The sequence below is a fragment of the Bombyx mandarina genome, chromosome 03 (assembly GCF_030267445.1).
Source record: "Bombyx mandarina strain Sakado chromosome 03, ASM3026744v2".
Taxonomy (NCBI): domain Eukaryota; kingdom Metazoa; phylum Arthropoda; class Insecta; order Lepidoptera; family Bombycidae; genus Bombyx; species Bombyx mandarina.
In genome coordinates this window covers 10,513,513-10,539,047 of record NC_143210.1, presented here as the reverse complement: position 1 = coordinate 10,539,047, position 25,535 = coordinate 10,513,513, and the positions used below count along the sequence as shown (strand labels likewise).

The 25,535-nt window shown below is 40.1% G+C and overlaps 2 protein-coding genes across 2 annotated transcripts in view; one reads left to right on the top strand and one right to left on the bottom strand.

The window, feature by feature from the left end:
• The window catches only part of Reck (Reversion-inducing-cysteine-rich protein with kazal motifs), a 48,553-nt gene extending 28,303 nt beyond the window's left edge, over positions 1 to 20,250 (top strand). The window contains exons 4-18 of the mRNA XM_028173413.2: positions 9,446 to 9,529; positions 10,181 to 10,217; positions 10,994 to 11,176; positions 11,816 to 11,995; positions 12,389 to 12,615; positions 13,439 to 13,571; positions 14,379 to 14,520; positions 15,074 to 15,185; positions 15,686 to 15,857; positions 16,459 to 16,608; positions 16,922 to 17,101; positions 17,604 to 17,784; positions 18,410 to 18,555; positions 18,835 to 18,974; positions 19,192 to 20,250. Coding sequence (XP_028029214.2) covers positions 9,446 to 9,529; positions 10,181 to 10,217; positions 10,994 to 11,176; positions 11,816 to 11,995; positions 12,389 to 12,615; positions 13,439 to 13,571; positions 14,379 to 14,520; positions 15,074 to 15,185; positions 15,686 to 15,857; positions 16,459 to 16,608; positions 16,922 to 17,101; positions 17,604 to 17,784; positions 18,410 to 18,555; positions 18,835 to 18,974; positions 19,192 to 19,827 — 2,703 coding nt within the window. The 3' untranslated portion in view covers positions 19,828 to 20,250. The remainder of the gene's footprint in view (positions 1 to 9,445; positions 9,530 to 10,180; positions 10,218 to 10,993; positions 11,177 to 11,815; positions 11,996 to 12,388; positions 12,616 to 13,438; positions 13,572 to 14,378; positions 14,521 to 15,073; positions 15,186 to 15,685; positions 15,858 to 16,458; positions 16,609 to 16,921; positions 17,102 to 17,603; positions 17,785 to 18,409; positions 18,556 to 18,834; positions 18,975 to 19,191) is intronic.
• Positions 20,245 to 25,535, bottom strand: part of LOC114242308 (brefeldin A-inhibited guanine nucleotide-exchange protein 3) — a 29,534-nt gene continuing 24,243 nt past the window's right edge. The window contains exons 20-24 of the mRNA XM_089740092.1: positions 24,965 to 25,117; positions 24,144 to 24,353; positions 23,823 to 23,996; positions 20,805 to 23,414; positions 20,245 to 20,549 (exon numbers count right to left, since the gene is read on the bottom strand). Of these exons, the coding sequence (XP_089596218.1) occupies positions 20,337 to 20,549; positions 20,805 to 23,414; positions 23,823 to 23,996; positions 24,144 to 24,353; positions 24,965 to 25,117 (3,360 nt within the window). The 3' untranslated portion in view covers positions 20,245 to 20,336. The remainder of the gene's footprint in view (positions 20,550 to 20,804; positions 23,415 to 23,822; positions 23,997 to 24,143; positions 24,354 to 24,964; positions 25,118 to 25,535) is intronic.

The window sequence follows — 25,535 nt, the reverse complement described above, 5'->3', positions numbered from 1 at the left end:
TATTGCGCAACGGCATCCTTCATAAAATTGTTTACAAACTGTCGTGTTGAGAGACCGACTAGAAAAGTTTGAACGTTTGATATCAGTTCAAAGTCGGCTATTTCCTACGGAGCTGCGTTCGGCATTATGTAAATCAAGAAATAGGAATGGCATCAAGACAAATTTACAAAGAGACATCAAAGCAGTGACGGTGGCGTCGTTTGATTTCGCTCTTTGATTACCGACGGAGTATGTTCCTAGTTTTCTGTTTCGTAACGGATCGGGTCACTGGGAATCGCGACTCGCGTGAAAATTGGCGATTTTAAAACTGATTAGTTTTGTTTTGTCTCAAAATTCAATCGAATCGTGTTTGAGTAGTCAACCTAGATTTGAATGTTGTTACATCTATGGTCCTCTAATGCAAAAAGGTTATAAAGCTTTGTGGACATCGGATTTCACATCAAAATATACTCCCTAAGTTGAATAGGGCAAGAGGACTGGAATTTTGAAGATTGGCCGTACGATCCCCGTGGCAATAATAATCACATTAGCTAAGCTATTTAGGGCGCCATTCCATTCGCACTCGCCGTCGTTTCGGTCTGTCAACCGAACCCTTTGTGTTTTAATTAGCATCAGAATGACACTTGAGAACTTTATTAGGTGTTGCGGTCTTTAAACGAATCACGCAGTCTGGTGTTAACTATAATGTTTTGTCCATCAAAGGTGCGTGTTTAGTGCCGCGCAGAAAGATGTGGAGTTTTTGTTGGCATCGCTATTATCAATACCGTCTTTACCATAAGGGCACACGGGGCCCGTGCCCAGGGCCCCCATTCTCAGGGGGCCCCGAAGGACCGACAATTTGATTACCAATTGTAGTCGAGAGCGGTCATTTTCGCAGCTTAAGAGAATAAAAAATAAATTGCGAACAACAATGTTACAAGAACGGCTGAGTAATTTGTCAATTATGGGCATAGGAAGTGATATCTTTCAAAAAATTGACTTTAAAGATATAATGGAATATTTTGTTCAACAGAAATCCCGAAAGAAACCATTATCGTAATCGTAACCAAAAAACGAGCTGCATTCTAATATCATTAATGACATATTATATCATACTGTATTTGATTACCTATAATAAATGGTCATACTCAGTAAAAAAATGTTATTATAATTAGCTTTTTTTACTTTCCAAAAGGGCCTCAAATTCTTGTGTGCCCAAGGGCCCCAGCCTAGTTTAAGACGTCCCTGGCTATTATCATACATTCGTAGATTTAAAATAGCGATTCCCTATAGTGAATAGTGATTATATTTGATCCCCTAATTTTATGTAAATTCATGGCGATATGCAGCGGAGAGCGATATAATTTTATTATAGTCGATTGTATTACGTCAGTATTTGCGAAACGGCTGCGGTGTTTGTGCACCGAATTCTAATAGATTCATTATGTTTGTAGTTTTTGATGAATGAGGCCAGGAGTTGCTGAGTTTGAGGTGAACGTTCTGATACGATATTACTACTGTGTATCATTTAAATTACCTCATCTTTTTTTATTCGACGACCAGAAGGATGCCTGGCCATCTGGTGTCACGTTAATCCTGATATTAGCGTAGTTACATGATGTAGCGGTTTCCATTGACTCTTCAAAGTCATGCATCCTTTTGGACAGAAATAGTACCAATCCGCATGGTCTCACAATACGTCTTACTACCAAAAGTATTCAACGGGAGTCTCAGGCAGTAGGGAGGCTACTACTACTTGGATGATGGCTATCTGAGTTACGATAACACCAACAATTCTATTCCAGGCACGGGATTTGCAGTTTTTTTTCAAATGATTTAAATGATTATTTTTTTTGTAATTTTTGCTTAGATCAGTGGACGAGCTCACGGCCAAAATGGTGTTGTTACACTTAACCACTGTTACCATAGAAATAAAATAGATATCAGTACAAGACCTCCACTGCCGTACCTCGGCTGACCCACAAAGCGAAACGAATTACTGCTTCACGGTAGCAATAGGCAGAGTGGTGGTGCGTAGCAGCGCGGGCTCACAAAACGCCCTACCTAAGAATATTGAATCATTTAAATATTTCTGATCAGATATTGAAAAAAATAACTAATATTAATATTGTCTTTCTAATCTTCGTATATAAGGAAGCGTGCACAACCAAACTCATAGTTATGGTAAGCTCCACTGGATGCAGGCCACGTATATCGCAGGACGTGTCAACTGACATGGCGTCGATACAGAGGTGAAGTCAACCTGACTCGATTGTGTCTATGCTAATATCATGGGAGACCTTTACATCTCAGTAATACAACGGAACACTTTTTATTCTGTCGCCATTGACAAACGCACGTCGCGGATTGAATAATAAGCCATGTTTTTTAATGCCGAACCTCGTATGAATGTAAAAATATTCTTGCTTATTTGGGTTATTGCACTTGGACGTGCGAGGAGAGAATATTTCCAATGCCAACATTGCAATCCGTGAAGATACGAGGTGTGTGTTGTGTTGGCTATTGTTGTTTGTTGGTTTATTTCAGAGATCGGCACTTCGTTAGTTCGCGTTACGAAGAATGTTGGAAACGCCCACGAATTTCCGCATTGACATTTTTATTTAGTTTTCGGTACGTTTCCTAAAAATAATTATTAACACGTAATATGTTATGTAGAAATTTATTAGTCTAGATTGATACCAACAGGCGTGATAAGTAAATCAAATTGTATGAAACCTCAACCATATTCCAATAACCATATTCATCGGTTTTTATTTATTTATTTATAGTTGTTTTCTTTGATTATAAACAGCATTTACAGAAACTGTAAAATAATCGAAACGATATTAATGTAAAAATAAAACAGCTGTAATTTATTTTATTTTGATTTACTCACATATAATCTTATGTTTCAAGTATGCAGTTTTTAATTTTATAATATAGAATAAGAATAATCCTTTATTTTTCTGACGAATAAGGGTTAATGCTTCGTATGCTCATTTCACAATTCGTTTTAGATATTTTGTATAAGTTTGTTTGAGTTTTGTTGCCAAAGTCCACAAATAATGAACGTGAGAGAGTCCGTTAGCTACCGAATGACTCACGTCTGTGACGAAACGTTAGAATATTAATATTAATTAAGCTTTGTTTTTTTAAATTTCAAACGTGAAAATCGAATGAAAAGTAATATTTTTATCTGTTCGATATTTCAAAATCTCAACGTTTATAATGATAAAGTACAATTCATAGAATCAAAAACGAGTGAATTAAAAGAAATATAAAAAAAAAGAAATAGACAAAGTCCCTTATGAACGTTGCAATGGACACTAACAATATTAGGGGCGTGCTTTACTGATTAGCCCGCTACAGATTTTAATGTTTTATTTTTATTTTTACTTATTTCATAGATGGGTGAAAGAGAGCTCACAGCCCACCTGGGGTTAAGTGGTGACCGAAGCTCATAGACATTTATAACGTAAATGCCTCCACCCACCTTGAAATATGAGTTCTAAGGTCTCAGTACAGTTATAACTGCTGCTCCACCCTTCAAATCGAAACGCATTATTGCTTCACGTGCTAAAATAGGCACGGTAGTGCTACCTACCCATGCGGACTCACAAGAGGTCTTACCACAAGTAAATTGTTAATGTACCACCAGTAATGTTAACAAATGCTTGTTTCCATGAACGTAATATGACAATGTCCAAATCTTTTCCGTTAAATATTTGATTCTTATTAGCTGACGAATCATTTCTTTATTTATGCTGGTGCACGGAAAATAGCTTATCTTATCTTGCTTAATTAAAAATGTTTGCAATTCGCCTTAATTTATTGGTAGACAAACAATTGACAAATAATTGTATCTCTGAATTATGTCGGATAATTTGAGAGCGATTTGTATACAATGATCATTGTTCTGACACCTTGAAGCGTGATTTCCATACATGTTTTAATGATACATGTGTGTATATATTGTTTTATGTTATAGTTGTATTATTTACATGTAAAACTATTGAACTGATTCGATTCGTTTTGTACCAATAATTTAATTAACGAAAAAGAAACAGTAATCAAAATTTATTAATTGTCCTGAAACTTGAAATTATTGTAGATATTTTTATAATTTAAATTAAGTAATTGTAGAATTTATGTTTTTATTTGTTGAGGGTAAAGCTAAGTGGTTCTTGTTGTTGTTATGTCCATAAGTTGTTGCAGCGGTTTCGAGTTTCAATTAATTCTATGAGGGAAAATATGAATTGATTACATTCATACATTCATTGAAGTATCCCTAATTGTTATTTGTCTATTCGCTAAAATAACCAATATTTATTATAAGAAGAAAACTAATGTCATTGTAAAATGTGTTAGCGATGTCCAATAAATGTATTAATGTGGGTAGTAATATTCTTATCACCACAGCCGCGCTTGCGCATTGAGCACTTCCAAGAACTCTAATGATGTTATCAATCTCATTGAATGTTACCTCAGAGTTTGAACTATGATAACCCCTTCACTTCGGAGTACAGATCTTTCGCACGTAGAGCATTTTTTTTTTGTTCGTTATTGTTTTACCACCTGATTGGGAAAATTGATATGTGGCGTGTGTTGATCAACAAGCTGGCTATCTAACCGTATAGACATCATGATGCAAGGGTCCACAGCCGAAAATCGTAACTAACAATGTGTAGTTCTCAAAGTCGAAACATGATCGGTTCTATTGAGAATAAATAACTCTTAGCTAATCTATTTTTCTTGGTCTCTCAACTTCTAACGAATTCAGTGGTCAATAGTTTAAAGAATCTTATTCCAAAAAGACTCTCATACAATATAATATGGCCTTATTCCAATCTATCATCATCTTCAGCTGGTAATGGTCCGCTGCTGGGCATGTTTCTCTCCCAAGCCACACACACCACTGGGCTCAGTCTTCGGTTCTCTCTAGCAATTTCTTACGGGCCACTCTTCGAAGATCTATTACAATTATTAATAAAAATGATTTATTAATTAATCTAAATTATGTATGTAAAGAAAACCTTCATAGTATAAAACTTTCTTCTCTTTTTTTCTTTTCTAAAAAGGATTTTTCATATATTCATTCAGTCAAGTTTGACATTCAGGTAAAAGAAAGTTCAGCTTGTTTAAAAATATAAGTTTTATTAGATTAAGGGCTTTAAATGTTGTTTTCTCATCACTATTCACTACATAGTATAAAACAAAGTCGCTTTCTCTGTCCCTATATCCCTATGTATGCTTAAATCTTTAAAACTACGCAGCGGATTTTGATGATGTTTTTTTTAATAGATAGAGTAATTGAAGAGGAAGGTTTATATGTATAATAACATCCATTAAATAGTGGAGAAATCAATAATAAATTACAGTTTCCGAAGCGAAGCGAGGGCGGGTCGCTAGTTATAAATGTAACAGAAAACGCAATTAAGCCTTTTATTGTTTATTTAATCTGGAGTACCCAATAAATATCATTATAATATACATTTTCAGAAAGTTGGATGCTGTGTACAAGACAATTTTAGTTGCATGATAAAATATTGCAAAGGAATTCGAATTTAAAAATATCATTCAGTTTAGATGTTTTGCTTTTCAAAAAAACAGCCACTTCCTCGTTTTATTTTTACTTCTTAATTAGGCTTAACAAAGCGCTCCGAATCAGTAATTGGATATTTTAAAAGGACATACGATCGTTACTCTGTTCCAATACGCGTTCAGTATTTCCGAGCATCAATTAAATATTATCAAGCGACGCTAATGTTCATCATTAATCGTTTGCAACATGTGTTATTTTTGAATTGAGTTAGTTTTGACAATGTACGGTGCATTACCCCCGATTAGTCTTTTCGGCCAGCCAATACCAGAAAGATTAAGTGTCTCAGAGTGGTGCTATGACCTTCTAGCTTGATATAAAGTAAGCCCGCGGTCCCGTCAGGTTCACACATACCCGATCCTGTGGACCGAATGGTTGAATGAAGTCGTCGTGGCCTAACGGATAAGACGTCCGGTGCATTCGTGTTGAGCGATGCACCGATGTTCGAATCTCAGGCGGGTACCAATTTTTCTAATGAAATACGTACTCAACAAATGTTCACGATTGACTTCCACGGTGAAGGAATAACATCGTATAATAAAAATGAAACCCGCAAAATTATAATTTGCGTAATTACTGGTGGTAGGACCTCTAGTGAGTCCGCGCGGATAGGTACCACCGCCCTGCCTATTTCTGCCGTGAAGCAGTAATGCGTTTCGGTTTGAAGGGTGGGGCAGCCGTTGTAAGTATACTGAGACCTTAGAACTTATATCTCAAGGTGGGTGGCGCATTTACGCTGTGGATGTCTATGGGCTCCAGTAACCACTTAACACCAGGTGGGCGGTGAGCTCGTCTACCCATCTAAGAAATAAAAAAAAAACAAAAACAGGATCGGGTATGTGTGATCGACGTCGCCCTAAACACGTCAGAACGGATCCGCCCGATCCATTAACTTGCTTTTAGGTAACACAGGCACCGGTCACCGTCCTAGTCGAACCCGTCGCTTGCGACGAAGGGCTCGACGAGTGAATTAACCCATAGATATAGGCCAATGAGTTTCTCGCCGGATCTTCTTAGTGGTCGCGTTTCCGATCCGGTGGTAGATTCTGCGAAGCACTGATCTTGCTAGGGCCAGTGTTAGCAACTCCCGGCTAGAGTCCCGTGAGTGCACCTACACATCAAGTAGAAGCTGAAATAGCCTCTCAAGGATATCAGCATAGGTAGAAAAAAATATTCAGGTTCTTGCTCGGTGCACGGTCTAGACAAAGCACAGATCCTCCGTACTCTTCGAGGAGTGACGTGACAGGTCGTGGTTCCAATCCCGTGGATCTCAGGCCTCCTTCGTAGGCACTCGAGCAGTAATCAGTGAGTTTCCTTTCTCGGTGGAGTCCTTGAGTTTGCCAACTCAATTCAATTTTATACTTATATACGGCGTATTGTAATCTCGCGGGGGTACGTAATTCTGTCCATTTCAGTGGCGAAGAAGTCATGCGTTCTTGTCTCATTGGTGGGGGAAACTGGGACAGCCGTTGTACAATACAATTGAGACTTCTATCTCAGGTCTCAAGGAGGGTGAATAGTAACTCCTTAAAGAGCTCACTTAATAAATTTATTTATTTATACTTTATTTCAGTTCTTTTTTTTAAACCATAACATTTTGTTAGTAAGAATTACTTCTAATCTATGTTAGTAACTTAAAAAATCTAACACATAAAAATCATTACATACATTTTATATCATTAAATTTGTTTTTTTCCTTCCAAGTGCCTGCTGCAAAGGCTATTAATCAGCAGTCCCTCGATCTTGCTCGATATGATTTTCAGAAGACTCTTCATGTCAGTAAGAATTCTCTATATTTATTTTCCCAAGCAACGAAGGGCTTTAGTAAAAGATTTTCTGTTCGGTCCAGAGCTTTTGATGTGTACGAAATTGGTCGAATTTGAATTCACAGCAGTGTTTTTAAATAATTTGGATAAATTGCGCATGGCTACGCTGCTTAGATCAATGAGAATTATAATAAATTCATTATGTTTATGTTATAGTATGTTTATTTTGCGGTATGTACATTTTTACGGCACGGATGTGGTTTGGTATTGCTGCAATGGTGAGCTAATAAAAGCGTGGGACTTAGACGATGTTATTCCTTCAGGGTGGAAGTCATTCGTGATTATGAGTTAAGTAAGTATCTCATTAGAAAAAATGGTATCTGCCTGCGTGATTCAAACACCGACACAGCATCCCTTGATACGAGTACACCGAACGTCTGATCCTTTAAGGCAATTCGTCCTACAAGGCGATTAATCTGATTTTGGGATTGTTCTAAAATTTCTAGAAATTGCACGATTAGTACCAGATGTTCAGTTAGATCAAACACGTTTAAGCAAAGCATTGTTTATAAACAGTAGCAGATAGATAGCAGCAACGCTTGGCTTTTATAAGTTACTAGCGACCCGCCCTCGCTTCGCTTCGGAAACATTAAAACACACATGAAACCAAAAAAAATAAATATTTTTTTTTTTTAAAAAAGTAGCCTATGTTCATCAGGGACAATGTCGGCTTCTAATGGAAAAAGAATTTTTCAAATCGGTCCAGTAGATTCGGAGCCTATTCGAAACAAACAAACAAACAAATCTTTCCTCTTTATAATATTAGTATAGATCAGCGGCAGATCAGCCCTCTGAGTGTATCGCCGGATCTTTTCAGTGGGTCGCGCGCTTGTAGATTCTGCGAAGCACGGCTCTCGATAGGGTTCGTGTTAGCAACGTCGTCAGGTATGAGCCCCGTGAGCTAACCTACTAGTTAAGGTTACGCTGAAATAGCCTCTCAAGGCTATTAGAATAGGGAGAAAAAAAAAACTGCAGATCGCTCTGTTTTCAACTAGTCGTTCTAATTATAATTTCGTGTCTTCCACTTCAGAATACGTTAATATTTACCCATCCGAACTAGTGATCGTTATATTAACGACATTCGAAGCGCACGTTTGACTCGCACCGCGCCCATGTTTACTTAAGTTTATCACATCGTTGCGGTTCCGTATAAACGTTACTATCGTTCCGTATTTGTGATTTGTACAGGTGATTATTTTAATATGCATTACATTTTTTTATTTGTTTTAAATTGTATTTGGAATCTATATGTCGGCATACAATGTTGTTTTAGGAAAAAAAACGAAAAAAACACTCCAGGTGGCGGCTATCACCCTCGTCAAGGACTTTGATTCTAAGCTCACATACTTCATATACATCCAATCCATCGCCAAAAAAAAAATACTAGTATATAACAGTTATGTAATAGTAAAATGCAGTACTGCAATTGAAATTTATTCGATACCAGCTGTTAACCATGGCTGTGCCCGCGTGCTCAAGGAAAACTATCAGTCTATTTTCTGTGGCAATAAGATGTTTTTTCGGGATAAAACGCAGCCACTGTCACTTCTTCTTCTTCTTAGTCGCAAGCTTCATTGCTGAAGGTAGTGTCCCTGAAAGCCCTTCATGTCTCTTTATACCATCAGCTTCCATTTCCTACAGTTTTCGGCTTCACTCAGGGCGTTCGAAACAGAGAGTCCAGTGAGCGCAGTTAACTGATCTGACCAACGGTTTGGTGGCCGGCCGGCGGGTCTTTTACTTCACTTACTCGACTTAAAACTATAACTTTTAAAAAATCTTGCGTCAACCCGTTGCATCGTTTCCACGTGAAAGAAGGATAAGCAAACACATAAAATACTTTTACATTCATAATGTTAGCATGGAAGCATGAATTATTTGCCACGAATCTTCGTTATTATAATTTGCATTTTCCGGTACGGTTTCTTAATGGGTTTACATCATTCAAAAAACCGGCATTGGTTTCGTCTTAATGAACCCTAACACCGCTCTAAAATTAACGCCACGTTTGTCACCATTACAATAATTTCCCATATCGTTCCAGATGTCCCAGCTCAATATGACGACAGACAGATCTGTTATAGAGCAAAGCACGCCGAATATTTACAAATTTTGCGGTCATCACTTGGTGAGTATTAGTAACAATATCACTACTCATCCTTCCGTCTTCTTGTGTTTTGTTCTTCACGATTAATTGAAAATTTTTAGAATTTAGTTACTAGGCTTACTACAAAATTCATAAGAGAATTAATTTGATTGCACCCTAGCTTTGATATGTGACTCTTCAATGTGATAATGAACATAAATTATGATTAAAAAGTACAGATTCCAAGCTATTTTTAGTTATCCGTAAACTATACCGCTATTAATAATGAAAAGAGCGTAGCTAGTTTCTCGATGAATATCGAAAAAATCCCGATTGTCACTCAAGATAGAAGTATTTAATTAAGGAAATATGAAGTCGTTCTAGAAACTTCGTAACCTTATCGTTTATATCTAACAACGCGATGTTATCGCTAGTAAAAAAGTGGTTGACGTTAAATCATATTAAATGTTCTTTAAACTTGTAAGGGCTATGTTATTTGATATCTTTAAGTTGGTACCCTTCGAGTTCTTTAGCCGAAATGGACTTCCATTGAACGTCAATAAACCGCCTATCCCATTGTATTGTAATTGGTATAGGTTTCAAATTTCTTGTATTGTCAAGAAGACGAGGAACTTGAGGTATCAGATTGCTAAGCAAAAAATCGTTCACTTATTATTTCTATTCAATTTTCAGACAGAGTTCTGGATTTGCATGAATCAAACAATACAAGGTAAGTTAATATATCTGATTAAAAGCGACGATATAAATTATAATTTGCGTAATTACTGGTGGTAGGACCTCTTGTGAGTCCGCGCGGATAGGTACCACCGCCCTGCTTATTTCTGCCGTGAAGCAGTAATGCGTTTCGGTTTGAAGGGTGGGGTAGCCGTTGTAACTATACTGAGATTTTAGAACTTGTATCTCAAGGTGGGTGGCGCGTCTACGTTGTAGATGTCTATGGGCTCCAGTAACCACTTAAAATCAGGTGGGCTGTGAGCTCGTCCAACCATCTACGCAATAAAAAAAAAAAAAAAAAACGTATAGATAATTTTTATAGATCGTTCCAATGAATTAAATTAATTAAATTAAGATGCAATCACCAAACGATTGTTTTTATTTTATTTATTTTTATTGTAGAGTATTGTGGTTACCAGAGCCCATACACAACACAAACTGAATACTGTCACCTAATTTGAATCATGGGGTTCAAGTCTCAAACGTCTTGTTTAAAAGCTGTTAAACCGCTTCACTGTGACTGATATAGAAAGATTGGTAGTACCTACCCGAGCACAGTTACAGTTATAATACTTAAGCCATACCAAAAAGGCGTTTGGACATTTCGGTACGTTGGTAAAATACTCGTAAAACACCCATTCTCGAGTTAGTCATTTTTTACGACCCCCATCCGAAAAGATGGGGTGGTGCCATGTCGATGCCAAACAAACAAAGCTACTGTTTCATGAAACTGTTAATATAAACTGTTCAATGTCACTTTTCGTCTTGCAGAGGTGGTCTCGGGAACAGGGTGGTGGGGTCAAGTGTGCTGTCAATTGAGCCGATCATCGGAATGTCGGGTTGCGTGCGCTAGTGCTTTGGACGCGACAGCCCTCACCGAATCCTGTCGTCGATCTGACGAAATAGCCATGTTCGACTGCATGGATAAGCAACAGGAGGCTCAGTGGTGCTGTTGTGAGTACGAAAAACAATTATTTACGACATACACCGAGATTTTTTCCTACCTAAGCCGATAGATAGCCTTGAAAGGCTATTTCAGCGCAACCTTAACTAGTAGGTGAGCTCACGAGGCTCAGACCTGACGACGCTGCTAACACGAACCCTAGCAAGAGTCGTGCTTCGCAGAATCTACCACCGGATTGGAAACGCGACCCACTGAGAAGATCCGGCGAGAAACTCAGTGGGCTGTATCTGTGGGTTAGTTTACTCGTCGAGCCCTTCGTCGCAGGTGATGGGTTCGACGACAACGATAACCGGTGCTTGAGGTCACCGAGAGCGGAACGTTCTCGATGCTGAAACGCCAATGGACTAGACTAGACCATCCAAGTGCTAGCTAACATGTAAATCATTTGCAACTATGAGCATAAATAATTATCGATTTAAAAAAATCCATATTATTTCTTCAAGCCGCATCATAATGAAAGGCCTTTGACCCTAAGTCGAGGTTATATGAAAAGTGCGGAGACATGAGTAAAGTACGGTCATGGTATTAATTCAAACGCGGCACTAGCCTTGTTCTAACTCGCAATGTCCCGAACATACTTCTCATGATAAAGCTATTCTAAACTTATGAGGTTGTCGTCCTTCTATCAGCACAGACGCAGTCTGTATCGTGTCACGAAGCGTGCCAGAAAGTATTGAGGAGGCTTGGACACTCGCGAATCGACGGCGACGCGAAGGAGGCAGCGGTTGATGCTTGCGAACAATCACCAGAGCTACTGCACTGCCTCAGAGACTTGACGTCTTCTACGGTAGTTGGAGACACGTCTAAATGTGAGTAGCCCTGTCAGTTTTCAACTGAAATATATGTTGTTTTATTGTACTTGTATTATGATAGATAATGGATTGTTTTTTTTGATAAATCTACACTAATGATTTCATGTAATCGATTTCGATTACATACTACTGGTGGCAGGACGTCTTGTGAGTCCACACGGGTAGATACCACCACCCTGCCTAGTTCTGCCGTGAAGCAGTAATGCGTTTCGATTTGAAGGGTGGGGCAGCCGTTGTACTTTAACTGAGACCTTAGAACAAATATCTCAAGACGTGTGGCGGCATTTACATTATATATGTCTATGGGCTCCGGTAACGAGACCTCGTCCACCCATCTAAGCATTAAAAAAAAGAAACATTAGAGCTGATTGTACTGAATTATCTATACAGATCTTCCATGCTGCCATGAATCCGATTCTCAACGCTGTCGAAGTACTTGTGAGTCTGTGTTGCGTCGGACCAGTGACATAGAAGAGATCGTAGAGGCATTGGGCCAAGACTGTGGAGCTCCCGCCATACATAATGTACTGTGGCAATGCTTTTTGAGGAAAGATGCACCGACTGACACCAAGGATCTGATTCCGAGGGACGTTGCGAATTTGCATTGTTGTTTGAAGGTATTTATTTACACGAATATCAATAAAAATGTATCCAGTTGTAATAGTAGCCAACAAATTTTCTGTTTTGTCTGAGGATAGGAATCCGTTATTTCAAAATCCACAATGACTACAAAGACTACATTGTTATGGTCGGTAGCAACATTAATGTTTTCATGACTTATGGTAACCCCTAAAATATATGGTGTTTTTTAAAAGTTCCTTGAAAGTTAGTAAGTAGTGCTGATGTATTAAGAATTACTAACTCGATATCATTAAAAAGTATTACTATTCTTTTAAAAGCACGCAATGTAATACGACCAACTGGGGCGCGGGGTCAACGCCCTAGATAGAGCGCGGGGTAGGCGGCCACCTGCGTTCGGTGTTTTTCGAATTTGCTAAATGTACACTTAAGAACGACAAGTATTGTTCTTGATTGATTCAGTGGTTGGTCGAACACAATGAATCGATCGTTGTTTCATTTATTTTAGGTTCATATTTATTTCATGTTTTGACTTTGGAAACGGTCTCATTGCACCATGTATATGGCTTATAAGATTTATAAGTTAGCTGACTCGATTCAAATCATTTATCATTCTATCAATTTACTATCATTCGATATTTAAATCTGACAAGAGAAATGAATCATTGATAATTATGAAAAACAGTTTACAGTTTTAAAACATAACACAAAAAAGTGATATTGAGGCTGCTCATTGTTTTATATTACTATATTTTTACCACATAATTATATACATATTTAAGATCGATTGTGTACCGATTGCAAACTATCAAATCACATAATTTAACTTGCGAACTCATTGTAAATAAATTAAAATTTCAGGCGAAATCAGCAACGTGCAAGGAACTGTGTTTCCACACATTTAACAAGGGATCGCAGGAAAAATGGGATATGTTTGACTTACAGTGTTTAGATAATTCACAGGAGACAATGTTGTCTCAATGCCTCGAGGATGGTATGTTTACGTTTATAATTTAATTCACAAATATTTAAGTGCTTTGCATTCTTTACCAATAATCACTTCAATTAACACCTATCAATGTTTCCTTGTGAATTATAACCGGCTCGATACATGTACTTTGGAAACTCACGGAACACGAAACTGAATCTGAATTCATCCGGTCTACGGACACAACAATATGTACCTAAAACACGATGTTTAAATTGCTTTGGAATAATGTACTCAAATTAGAACCAACTGTGCAATTCTATTCTAGTCAAGAGGGATCGTTAGTTAGGAAAATAAGATAACTACTATTAGTACTATTGCAGGCGGATGACACCCTAGTACAATCAGTAGGTAGAGGAAACCCTTTCTTTTTTCTTTTCTTATCTAATCGTTGGTAGCCCAAGGGGCTATTCCAATTTCGCGCGGACAGGTAGGTGAGGGAATTATACTGGCTTTAGCAAGAGCAGAGCGGTAGGCAGCGGCTTGGCTCTGCCCCTGGCATTGCTGAAGTCCATGGGCGACGGTAACCACTCACCATCAGGTGGGCCGTATGCTCGCATGCCTACACGGGCAATAAAAAAAAAAGTGCTGCGCTGTATCAACCACCGGATCGAAATCGCAACTCACTGAGAAGATCCGGCGAGAAACTCAGTGGGTTGAGAGGACATCAGAGTTGTACATCCATATCTTATGGTGTATCTCTCGACAAGCTTTTATTAAGTAATAGATTAATTGACCTACTGACCTCTTCGGTAAAACGGCACACGCAAATGCACGAAAAAAAAACCACTTAAGTAATGTATCATCTTCCAGTGCGTACTCCATGCTCGCTGGGATGCTCCAGTCTCACGTACTGCAGTCAACTGAACGACCGTCACACGACCATGTTCAGGTCTTGTAACGTGCGCGCCGACTTGGACGCACACTTGTCGATGGCCGAACAAGAGGGTCGCAGGTAAAATGTTCACAATATTAATATCCAAATTCGGTTCTTTGGGTGTTTGTTGACAAGTGCTCCAAATGTCAGACTATATCAATACAATCTTACTGGTGGTAGGACCTCTTGTGAGTCCGCAAGGGTAGGTACCACCACTCTGCCTAGACTGCCTACTTCTGCCGTGAAGCAGTAATGCGTTTCGGCTTGAAGGGTGGGGCAGCCGTTATAACTATACTAAGACCTTAGAACTTATATCTCAAGCTGGGTGTCGGCATTTACGTTGTAGATGTCTATGGGCTTCGGTAACCGCTTAACAGCAGGTGGAACGCGAGCTCGTCCACCCAACTAAGCAATAAAAAAAAACTGACACAATAATTATTTTGAAAACCCAATGTAATGCAATTAAAACAACTGAAGCATGGCGAACATTCACTGTTTGGCGAGTGTTTTGCATGTTCATTACGTTTATGATTGGCAAGGGAAAGATAAATTGCATTTGCAACGGATTAGTATTAATGAGGTTCGAATGGATTGCACTAGTCGTGTATTGTTGGTATTTAATTTGTTTTAGAACGCTGCAAGTGGCCGGTATGCATTTACCAGTGAAAAACTCAAGCGAGTGCTCGACAGATCTGTGGAAAAGCGTTGCGTGCGTTTTACACGTGAAGCCTTGCACCACCAAGGTATGTACTTTTCCAATTTATCGAGACCTGTTTGTTTGCGTTTGGTAAACGGATTTAAAAAGTGATAAAGATCTGTGACTCTGTAAGTAGGGTATTTTGTTTGGGTCATATGGCCAGACGAGCTTTTCTGTGTTAAGCGTTATTAAGAGTCCATAGACAAAATCGAATGGTGGAGCCTTACCTTCGAATCGTGACGTTAGAGTCCCAATATGGATAGAATTAGATAGCAATAGATGTTGGGGACCAGTCTGCATTTGGGATTCATTTGGGAAGGAATAAGGAAAGGTAAAGGCAAGCTCACCTATCCGTCCGGGCGTAGCTGGAATAACCCATTAGGCTAGCGGCGAATAGGAATGAAAAAAAAATAGACTACGTGATCTCGTGCAGGCCCCCCTAGTGGTCACCGTAACCTGACCTGTCTATACTATCGAACTATAGATGCTTTTCAAAAAAACACCAACAAGATCCCTGTTAATCCTCTTGTATTTTCCTATTTCAAGGGTTTAAGCAGTCTTTTGTGCGAAGAAGATTGCGTGCAGATGTTATCGTCGTGTGTGGATTGGGCACAGTTCAAGTTGCCGTACACAGCTAATACGTTGTGCGCCCGGATTGTGCCGCAGTCCAACACGACCAACTGTGTGTCCTTGCAACAGTATATGAAGCCCAGTACGAGTGAGTGATCATTGTTTATTAGTGAAAAGTGTCAAAGAACCGAATATTTAGGTTAAGAAGCCCTATCTGACCCTGCGGCAAGTTTAGGTATTTTAGTGAGTAAAAACGCTCTTTACAAGTTTTCATGGTAAAGGAATGAAAGTTTAAGAAAAATTTAAAATCTATGTATTGTTATTTGCGTATTTGTTAGTATTATTCTTCTATATCGTTCCTGAGGATCGCGACCACATGTGACGTTCTTCCACTGTGTTCGATCATGGGTGGCATGGACCGCATGGTACCACCAAGTGCTTCTCTTATTAGATCTGACCATCTGGCTGGTGTTCTGCTCACGGCGCGCTTGCCCTCTATGCGACCCGCAATTATGAGCTTCTCTAATTCATGTCTGGGAGACCGCATGATTTTCCCAAAGAAGCTCATAGCACGTTCCCGGTAGATGGAAGAGAGCTGTTTTCGGATGTTTAGCTCCCTTAGAATTATTATTAGCTAGTATTAACTAGTATTGTAGTATCTAGTATTAGTAGTATTAACTAGTATTCATTTATACTGTGAGTTTGGTTGCGTCGTTCGGCTGACGATCATGTGGCGGCTTTGTGCGCAGGCAGGGTGGCGGCGCCCGCGTCCCGTCCGTGCGCCGGCGCCGCGTGCAGCCGCGCACAGCTGTGCCGCGCTGACCGGAACTGTGCGCTCGCCGTCGCCTCTAATGCCGCTGCCTGCCGCAGCTACCACTGCCTCGACGGGTGCCCGCTCGGTAAATTCAATTCGCAGTCATAAATGCCACCACTCAAATACCAAGTAGAGCCAAGTGTGTATCCACGTGCTAGAACTTGCTACACGCTCCACCACTTGGAGATCTCTTTCAGGGAATAGTATTCTGCATGCATTCCACAATAAGATTATGTGCTCTGTAAAGTGTTGATAATACCTTATTTTTATTAAACTCTGGCTTTTAAATCTAAAAGACGAGATATCGGTTGGTTCATTCGTAAGGTCCGTTAAGAACAAATTTAATATTTTGTATTCTCTTAACAAATATTCGCTTTAAAGCGCTTGATTGATTGCAGGAGAAGGAAATTCTTACGTGGTGCCCATCGGGGCGTGGGTGAGGGTGTTCATGTCGGATTTATCTCACGGCCTGTGCTTCAAGATCTGCAAGTGCGAAGGGAAGGGCCTCACGAAATGTCAGCCGCTCCCCTGCTTCAGCATGCAGCACTGCTTCGTCAACAATAAACTTATCCTACACGGTAGGGGGAATTACGTATTTTCTTTAAGACAGTATGTTATAGTTACAGAGTAGGTAGACCTTCATATTATGTGATTGGGTGAACGTGTTTGCCTTCACCAGGCCCCTGGATTTTACCTCAATCTAAAAGTTTTGTTTAGCTCTTCGTCTGTGTAGTCAATTTGTTCGATTAATTAAATCCCATAATATAATCTAATTGTTTCATAGTTTGGATCTAAAGATACGTCTGGTTGGGAAATTCCACAAATTTTCTGTACAGTGCGCATATGGCAGTGGGCACCGGGCATATGGTACGATTGAAAGTTCATGTTTCGTAACCCCGCAATGTAAACTGAAGTAAACGCTTCCCGCAACATAGGAAAATTTTGTTTTGCTCCAGTCACTTTTTAGTTGTTATACATTGCGGGATGAGCAATTAAAAAAAAAAATTGGCTTTGTCGTCGTTTGCGAGTGCGATACATCCGGAATATTATTATACAATATAATACATGCCATTGTGACAGGTGAGAAGTTTTACATGGAGTGCAACGCGTGCGTGTGCGTGTGGGGCGAGCGCGTGTGTGCACGACGTGCGTGCGGCGCGAGGCGCGGCTCGCGACTGACGCGCCTCCCCTGCAACTGCCCGCCGCACCACCTCCCCGCGCACACCAACCACGCGCTCTATCCCAACGCCTGTCTCGCCAGGTCAGAATATAGATTATACATTAGTCCTTAAGTAAAGTATATAAAAAAGGGTCCAATTTGCTTTTCTGGCCGGGGGCTGAACCTCCTACGAGATCCCACGCCGGGGGGTGCGCGGGGTACGTGAGACTGTGCAGATGTTGGGAAGGGACCGCGTGCCCAAGGCATGGATTTTAGGGCCTCTAAAAGACCCCTGAACTCTCAACCAAGAGTTCGATCCCCCAGGGTCAGAACCCGGGTTGGGTAATTAATTGGTGGTAAAATACTACAACCGAATCGAAGGCTCTGAACGTCGGCCGGCCAGGCCGCCCAGACGATACCGCTGGGTCAGAACCAGCCTGCTAGATCGGGACTCGATACACCGTCAATCGGTCGCTCTTATGTTGTTACTTCTTGGCGGCGCACTAGAGTACCGGTAGCGCCCCACGCGGCTTCGACTCCCACAGGTCACCTCGTGACCTTCATCGGGGTCGCCGTCTACAGTGGCCGGGCTTACGTAAAATAACGTTTCATCACAACATGTCTGTTTATTTATGCACATCTGCAGCGCTCGTATGGATTGCACAACAACAATTTCCAGGAACAATCTTACAATTTTGCTCTTAATTCCTTGTTATTTCACAAACAGATGTGTGGGAGCGACGGACGCTGAGATAGAGTTCGGCGTCCAGTCTCCATGCGCCGGAGTCACGTGTCCGAGACGTCACGTGTGCGTGCCTTCCTCCAACGTATGCTTGTCTCGTCTCCAAACATCCTGCCCTCAACACGTTTGTGGTAAGATTTTACCTGAAGGCAGACCTGAATGTCCACTTTGGATGAAACTCGATAACTCCGATATTAGAACCATTTATTCCACAAATAGTAATTTATGTTTATTTCATTGTAGAAATAGGAACTGTTTGGTAATAATTTCTAGGTATACTATTATTGGTAGTACCGGACATCAACGTACTAGTGACTATACAAAAAGCAATAATGTTGTTTGTATATAAAAACACGTATTTAATTAGTTGTTGATTGTTATTTGATGACAGGTTCAATTTTCTTTAACAGTGAATACAACAGACTGCAATTCGCAAGCCGCTATGCCGGTGTGTGACACTGATGGCAGAACACATGCGAACCCCTGCCATCTTGTGATGAGCGGCAGGAAGATGGGCTATTGGGGACCGTGTCTTCGAGGATGTTCCTCGGTGAGCAATTTGGTTTTTTTCCGTCATTCAAACTCCTAAAAGAGTATTTGGAGTAATACCGTCCGAATTTAATATAATTTCATTTAAAAATTAAGTTAATACGATACGAGATCTATCGTGTGATGGTCCAAGCCATTTCGCTCAAACATCTACATTATTAGAAGAATTGTATATTTAAATACAAAATTTATTTGATCAAAATATTTGAAAATTTTAGTCCGTTGCCGTATGCGGTGCGAATGGCGTAACGTACGGTTCCGAATGTGCCGCTTGGAGCGAGTACGTGAGCGTTGATTACGTCGGCCCTTGTCTCGCAGTCGGATATATATCGGACCAAATGGAGCCGAAATGTACCTTCGACAGAATAGTCTGTCCAGCGTTGAAGAAGGACAACTGCCAAGGGTTCACGGCGCCGGGCGCTTGCTGCCCGAGATGCGGTGGGGCACTGCGGATCTTGTATTCAAAGAAACAAATCGACCGAGCGCTTTACGGTACAAACATATCCGCGACCGTTGTTAATCTCCACAATGTAGTGCAAGGCTTAGAGAGACACATCACTATAGCCGAATGCGCTCTGAGAGGCTATTTGACCATCGAAACGGAAATATTCGTTACGATAGAATCACTAATTGAAAATCCAACTGATTTACAATTGAAAATGTGTATTCTGGAGGCCGAGAAATTAGCTGATATGATTAATTCGGAACATCCCTTGATAGCAGTTGATTTGAGTCTGAGTGCCCTCTCTTACGCGTTAGTAGTTCACAAACACCCAACTAAAGGTTCGTCTACTATAGCTCTATCCGTTTTCGTATTAGTCTCTTCATTTTTTAGTGTTTACGTATTAAGATAGTCAGATGTTTGTTGTTTTTTTTTGTAAATATGTAATTTGTACGCACAGTTGTAAATATTCTGAAATACACACCAAATAATATAGTGCCATTGTATAATAGTCGATGTTTTTGTAAACTAAACGAATATTTTAGCTTTGGTTTGCTTTAATTTGAATGAGAAGTAGATTATATGTGACATTGTAATGGAGGATATGTCGTGAGTTCACGGTGCCATGTTTGTTAGGATCTGCATTTTGGAAGGACAAATAAACCTTTTTGTACAAATGGATTTAGATTTTTATAAAAGACATTTTACAGTCTTTATACCAAATACGTTAAGAATTATGATTTGTTAATGATTGTTAGATGTTTAGTTATAGAATATATTTTGGAGTCTGTCTAAGAGCTTTAAGTGAAAGATGATTAAAACATTGAAATAAGTATATCATATTTTATTTTTTCCACATGACACAGAATTAAATACGATAAAAATATATTTCGTATGATATTGTATATAAATAGTAATTGATCACTTATAATTAGAAGAAGACAAGTCTTTTTTATCGAAAAATAAATTGATTCTATCGAGGAGTTGGGGGTCAGCGACTGTTTTGGCGAGTTGTAAAAAGCCTCCCTGCAATACAGGGTGGATCACGTGAAATCGTTCCAATGGGAATGTCAGAACGAGTTCTAGGTATGCCATCAGAACATTCTGGAAACAGTTACGTTGAACTTCAGCGTCCTGGAAAAAGGGAACGTTGTAAATAATGAACAAAAAGGTTTCGACACGGGGGACCGCAAAATCCAAAAATTTCATTTGCTATTTTTAGAAAAATGTGCATGGGTATCGCTTCTCTTAACGCGAGGATTTCTTCGCCGAGAGTGGATCACAAAGATCCCTAAAACGTGTTTATGATTCAATACTTCGCTCCAATGAAATGATGTAATTTTCACGCTTTTTATATAAAGTAAAATTTGTATAATGATTGGATCTTACCTTATTGATACTTAAAGTTCTTTGTTGTTCGATTTCAGGCGGCACCGGTTGCGGTGGAATTATTGGTTCAACATGTTTGTTATTAGAAGAGTTAGGGTCATCACTTATTGTTATGTTAACTTTTCGGGGATCAGTATGTTTGTCCAAAATCTCCGAAGTGTTAACTTTTGTCTTGATTGTTGGACTTTCTTTGCTAACTTCTGAGTAATAAACGGTTCTTTCTCTTCTTGATCGCTCTTGATATTTGTCTTCGTCATCTCTTATTTCGTTGGTTGTTGGTTCTTTTTCCGGTTCATCGCTTAGAGAGGTATCTTCAACAGAAGCTATCACTTCTGATGATTGACTATTAGTTTTGAAATCCGCGAAGATGAATGGTTTTGGTTTCTCTTCTATCTCGTTAGTAATACTACAATCTTTCGCTGATTCTTCTATTGGAGTTGTTTTTTCCTTATTTTCTGCTACTAGCGTAGATTCTTCCTGGTAAACATTTTCGTATTGGTTAAGCGAAGAGTCACTATCAACGGAACTAAGAGGTGTTCTCTGCTTAATAACATCGGGTTCATCGAAATCTGATAAATTAATCAGATGCTTCACGTAGCTGTTACACAGTAGTTCCCACGTGTTTTTTAAGTCGAACATTTTGACAACAAACTGATCGTATTGCAGGAGCATTTTTGGAGTATTCGAATAGTTATGGATCAATATAGATATATCGGTTGCTCCTAATTTGTATCTCTGTATACCACTGAAGAAAGATTCAGTCAGTGTAATGACTTTAATGAGCCATGACGATGTCGTTTGCTTATATAAGTTGGCGGCGTGATCCAGATTAGACACTTTTTGAACGAGAAACTTCAATCCCGGTCTCGCATCGAACTGTATAGCTCGCATCAAGGAAATATCTAAACTTTTGAGAAGTAGCTCAGAGTTTGATTTTTTTAAACTAAACTTGTAGTTGCATATATCTGGTCCAGTTTTAAGGCTTTCCAGTAAAATACCATTGATCCCTTGGAACACGTCGGATGATGCTTGAATCAGCACCGTGGCAACGATCTGCACAAGTATCTGATGTGCTAACAAACCGACAACGAGACCTCGATGAGGTATTCTTATCGTATATAGATCTGGGTTAAGTAAATTCATTGATTTTTGCAGATATATCAAGAAGATGTAACTCCTATCATCTATCAACATCTGCGAACTGTTCTTTGGGCTCAATTTCGAATGCGCGTCTTTTGTTTGATCAGTCCAAAATACTTGTTGCGCCATGGCGTGTAGCCTGACGTTATCGTTCACCGAACAATCTCGCCTTGCTGCCACTTTGACCATGGCCAAATCTCCATAAAAACTGTTGGAATTCTCTTTGAAAGCGTATGTTAGCTGTTTCAATGGTGTCAAACTGACATTACAAGCCCTGTGAAGGCTTGTGCAAACTAGTTCCCACTGATGATCGGTCAAGAGGTGTCCTGAAGTTAGAATGATATGTCTGATACAAGACGCTCCGAGACGCGCTATCGGTTCTTGGGGCTGAGCGATGCATTCAACTAGAATCAACATGATTTGTTTTAGAGCAAACGTCACATCAGGATTCTCGTATTTTTCGCATTCATCTTCATTATCCGTCTCGGTATCATTAGACTTTCCTTCTATATTGATCTGTTGTAGATGATGAAGGTAAATCACAATTGTGTCAGTAGTCAATCCACAGCACTGTTTGAAGTTCGGCATCACGCTGTCCCAGTGGTTATTGACATTGGCAATTTGTCGCAGCCAATTCTGTATTGTTGGTAATAGAACGTGGTTTATGCAGTGAAGCCCGAAATGCGTTCCGGGCACATCGATGGCATTCCTTAATAACTTGAACAAAGTCTCCATCGTGGCTGGTTGATTTTTCTTGGAGCACACGACTGTGGCCGTAATTATGCCCTCGATCAAAACATACCACACTTTGAGAATGTTGCTTTGCTTATCGTGTTTCAGTAGGGTGTTGTTTATTGTCATAGTCGAAGATAAACTGGTTGACAGCACTATATACGACATGGGCGGTTCCTCGCAATTTTCATTGGCGATATAATTGGTGATGTCAAGTGATGTGGTCTGTATGATGGGATCAACTACGGACACCGGAAGGTCTCCGTTTATTCGATTTCCTGTATTGAATATGGGACACTTCGGCATATTGTACATGATGGTTAAAATGTCGGCGCAATTTTCCAATTGGTACAAAGCTTCTTTGCACATGTCGATTACGACTTTTTCCGTTTTCTCCTCGTTCAGTGGGATGAATTTGCTGTTTTTAGAAAATTTCAGATTTAGGTTCGGCTTTTGTTGGGCTTGAGCTGTCTTCTTGGGCTTCGCTTCAGCAGGTGACGTCTCTTCGTAATGCAGACCTTTAATGTGACTTAATAGACACAGTATACAGTCTAGAGCCGCGTTTGCGAAGACCAGCGTGTTGTCGGTGCCGAGAAATACTTTAAATATCTCCAGTATTGCGGAGTACTGTTTCGCATTATTGGCAGCACGGAGAGTGTTGAACAGCGGTCTCCAGCCGGAGCGAATCTCCATTCTGTTTGTTTCCACGAATTCACAGATGCAGGATATGATTTGTTCCTATAAGTAAATTGTTTAAAATAAATGAAAAGAAACGTTATAAATATATTATTTCGCCTATTTCTGCCGTGAAGCAATAATGCGTTTTGGTTTGAAGGATGGAGCAGCCGTTGTAACTATACTGAGACTTTAGAACTTATATCTCAAGGTGGGTGGCGTACTTACGTCCTAGATGTCTACAGGCTCCAGTAACCACTTAACACCAGGGCTGTAAGCTCGTCCACCCAACAAACCAATAAAAAATATATTACCACAAATGCAATCTCGATTCGAAGTAAATAAAGTTATGAACCAGCTTTGGAAATAAGATGCTGTTTTTAAACTGCGCTTATAGATTGACGAGCGTACTGTCAAACTGATGGTGAGCATTCTACCGAATTGGCTATAAATTGAATATAAATTTGGTACCTGTATATCATCGTCGCACAGCTCCAAACAGAGAAGGTTCTCGAAAGGCTTCAGCAGTGCTTCATTAAAGTGGAAGTGAGGTAGTTCGATTTGTTGATTCAGAAGGGCTGTTGCACAATCGTGAAGGCACTGTATTGCCAGACTTGATATTTGGATATCTTTATGACACGCTGCCTGTGATCAAGAGTTTGGATTAAAATTTAAATGGAAGGTTAGTCAATTTGAAGATGATTCGTAATTTGAAATGTTCAAATGGCTGTAGAGTCCGTGATGATGAATCGTGATACACACACCTGCATAAGCCCTCCATAATACACACACCTGCATAAAGTGCGGTCCAATAACAGTCCATATGGCCATGCGGTGCGCGAGCGGTCTCGCGGCGCGCAGACAGCGCAGCGCCACGTCCCCCCCGCGGCACAACGCCCGCGCCGCCTCACCCCGCGCCGCACCCGCGCACCCCCCGCGCGCCCCGCCCCGCCACCACGGACTGTTGTTGTTGCACGCGTCTTGATCCCATGACGTGAACAGCTTTAAGAAACAAAAAAAAATGTGAAACACACTGTCGAAGTTAATTTATTACCAAAATTTAGTGGCTGTAGTCTAAAGAACTTTTATAGGCTTAGTTATGGCTGGTAAGATTGGGAGGTAAATGGAGGGTCGTGCACTTTCCCACTTTGTACAACCAAATAACTATAAAGTAAAGCCATAAACCATCATTTTCTCTTCCCTTCGTAATTGTCTTTCACTACCATTTGGGTTGAGCGTTGTTCAATTTTTCGCCACTGTAACAGACCTTTCATGTCTATTGTGTGAATTCCAAAATTTGCTGTTGTAAGCAATAGAGAGGGCTATGCTCGGAGCAATCAATCAAATCAGAAATGAGGAGATTCGCAGGAAAACCACGATAACCGACATAGCCAAAGGATTGCGACGTTGAATTGGCAGTGAGCAGGGCACATAAGTCGTAGAACGGATGGCCGTTAGGGCCGAAAAGTTCTTGAGTGGCAATCGCGTACCGGAAGACCAATCGATGTTTGTGGCGAGGCTTGGGAGAGGCTTTTGTCCAGCAGTGGACGTCTGTGGGCTGACAGAGAAGGAGCGAGTGCCGACAACGACCGCTGTGAGTCCGATAAACGTACCAGTCGGTGTTGGTGAGCCACGAGTCTCTGCAGGGCCGCTCTGAGCGTGGGCAGCGTCGTGGTGGCGGCGAGACGACTGAACAACGTATCGGCGGCGGCGGACAGCGCACAACAAACTCTCGCTGCATTCGACCCTGATATAATATTCCCACCCTGGAAGTTGGTAATAGAATATCACTGAATTGGATTCTACGACAGTGAAAATAAATTCAATATTAAAAATATATAAATCAATATTATTAAGTTTAAGTTTAGACCTAATTTCTAGTTTGATTACAAATTTTTTTTTCACCTCAGCGGCTCAAACATGCTGCTTTTGCTTCGATTTTGATTCGAGCGTGGGTCAAAATGTTTTTTTAATTTTTCAATCTGCCGTGCCACGAATTGGCATTGTTCAGCCATAAATTTGAAACATTCGAATTTTACTGTCCTCTGTCTCTTTCACATGCAAAAAGCGAGTGAAAAAAATAAACACCTTCGAAATTCGATTTTGGAATTCGACCTCAAAGAAAACACGTTCAGAAACGCGTAATACCCTAAAACTTAAAGATATTTGTAATAAAGAAATTAC